Source organism: Saccostrea cucullata, unplaced genomic scaffold (genome assembly GCF_032062105.1).
Source record: "Saccostrea cucullata isolate Sc308-1 unplaced genomic scaffold, CSIRO_AGI_Scuc_v1 ctg2539, whole genome shotgun sequence".
Taxonomy (NCBI): Eukaryota; Metazoa; Mollusca; class Bivalvia; order Ostreida; family Ostreidae; genus Saccostrea; species Saccostrea cuccullata.
Window position 1 is genome coordinate 1 of NW_026935690.1, and position 1,515 is coordinate 1,515.

General features: G+C 33.9%; 1 protein-coding gene across 1 annotated transcript; it reads left to right on the top strand.

Moving 5' to 3' along the window:
* The first annotated feature begins 187 nt into the window (after positions 1-187).
* Positions 188-1,188, top strand: LOC134243575 (uncharacterized). The gene is made up of 2 exons (XM_062725827.1): positions 188-268; positions 366-1,188. The coding sequence occupies exon 2, from the start codon at positions 502-504 to the stop codon at positions 1,036-1,038; it is 537 nt and encodes a 178-aa protein (XP_062581811.1). The 5' UTR covers positions 188-268; positions 366-501; the 3' UTR covers positions 1,039-1,188.
* Positions 1,189-1,515: the final 327 nt, after the last annotated feature.

The following is a 1,515-nucleotide window of genomic DNA, read 5'->3' on the forward strand; positions in this document are numbered from 1 at the left end:
GGTTTACAGTAATTTGAGATATCAGTTTTTGAGATACTGAAGTTTTACTGCATTGAAGACAAAGTTGATGTCGTTCAACATTATTCTCTATCCTTCATTTCCAGTAATAAAATCTTAATTTTTGCTGCAGCATAATATCATAAAAACTCAATGATTTTTATTTTATAAAACTGGTACATTTTATTTTTCAGGTGCATGACAGAGCCATTTCATTTTTCAATGATCTTTGCAAAGAATTGGTCAATGAAAAATCGATTACAAAAAATGAGTAAGTAAACAATGGAATTATCTATAAAATTCTAAGTAGCTACAATTATACAGAGTTAATGTAATTAATAAAAATGATTCTTTGTATTACGTTTCAGAAAACGAAGCCATTCTGAGAGTGAATCATCATTATCTTCTAGTCAAAGAGCAGGGAATGTTAAACCAGTCAAGTCTATAAAAACTGTCTCCCCACTTAGATTTCACAGGAGAACGACGGAGATTGGAGAAATTATTATGCCAAGTACAGTTACGGTAGACAGTATAAATATAGTGACAAGGGCAGATAACTCTAGGACACTAGAAGAAAATGAGGAAGAATTTATTGTTTTTCAAGATGATCCTTCTAATTCTGAGAGTTCTGAAAAATTGAATAAGTGTGATACATCGAAAAATCATATCTCTACAAAATCTCAGTTGGACAAGAAACATAATGGTTTTAATGCAACAATTTCTCAGAATGGGAGGGCTTTAAAAGATTTAATTAGTGACTCTGAAAGTCTGGAGGACTGGCCTACTGCTGCAGATGTTCTCATAGTCAGCCATGGCGGCCTTATCAAAGAACTGGTCAAGTTTTTTATTGATAAACTGAACTGTAAACTTCCAGGAGGTAACAGAAATGGACTGCGAATCTGTCATAACTGCAGCGTTTCCAAATTCCTTGTGTCTGTTCCGACTGAGGATCGTTCTGACCATAGAGTCACTTGTTTATTTTCAAATAGCAAGGAACACTTGCAGGGTCTGGGCATTGAGTTTGCAGAAGGGAAATACTGAAAATTACTTATTTCCACCCACCCACCCTTCCCGACACCATATTTGAATTTTGTCCAGAATATTCCAGTCAAGGGCATGAATTGTATCAATCTTAAATCTATTTTCTATGGAATTTTATATAAGTTTTAATAAATTTAAACAGAATCTTGATGCATCTTTTTTTCCATTATCTTAAAAGAGATATGCTTGCTGGTACTATTCAGTCAAGCCAGAAAAAGTCTGGAGCAGCCATGTTGTATTCAAATTCCATTCTCTACATGTGATATTTATCCTAGTTGTTTTCAGTCATCTCCTGGTGGAGTAGTAGTAGTTGTTGTTGTGGTGGTGGTTGTAGTTGGCATTGTAGGATCAACTGAGAAAAATGTACAGAAAAAAGTCAATTGAAAGTCAACAGCAAAACAAAACGTACATACAGTAGGTAATATATGCATATCAACCTAATGTTTTATAGAAATTGTACAAGAAAAACTGCACCTA

Bases quoted from the DNA above. Each gene is read 5' to 3' on its own strand.
- LOC134243575 (XM_062725827.1), top strand. From the start codon at position 502: ATGCCAAGTACAGTTACGGTAGACAGTATAAATATAGTGACAAGGGCA.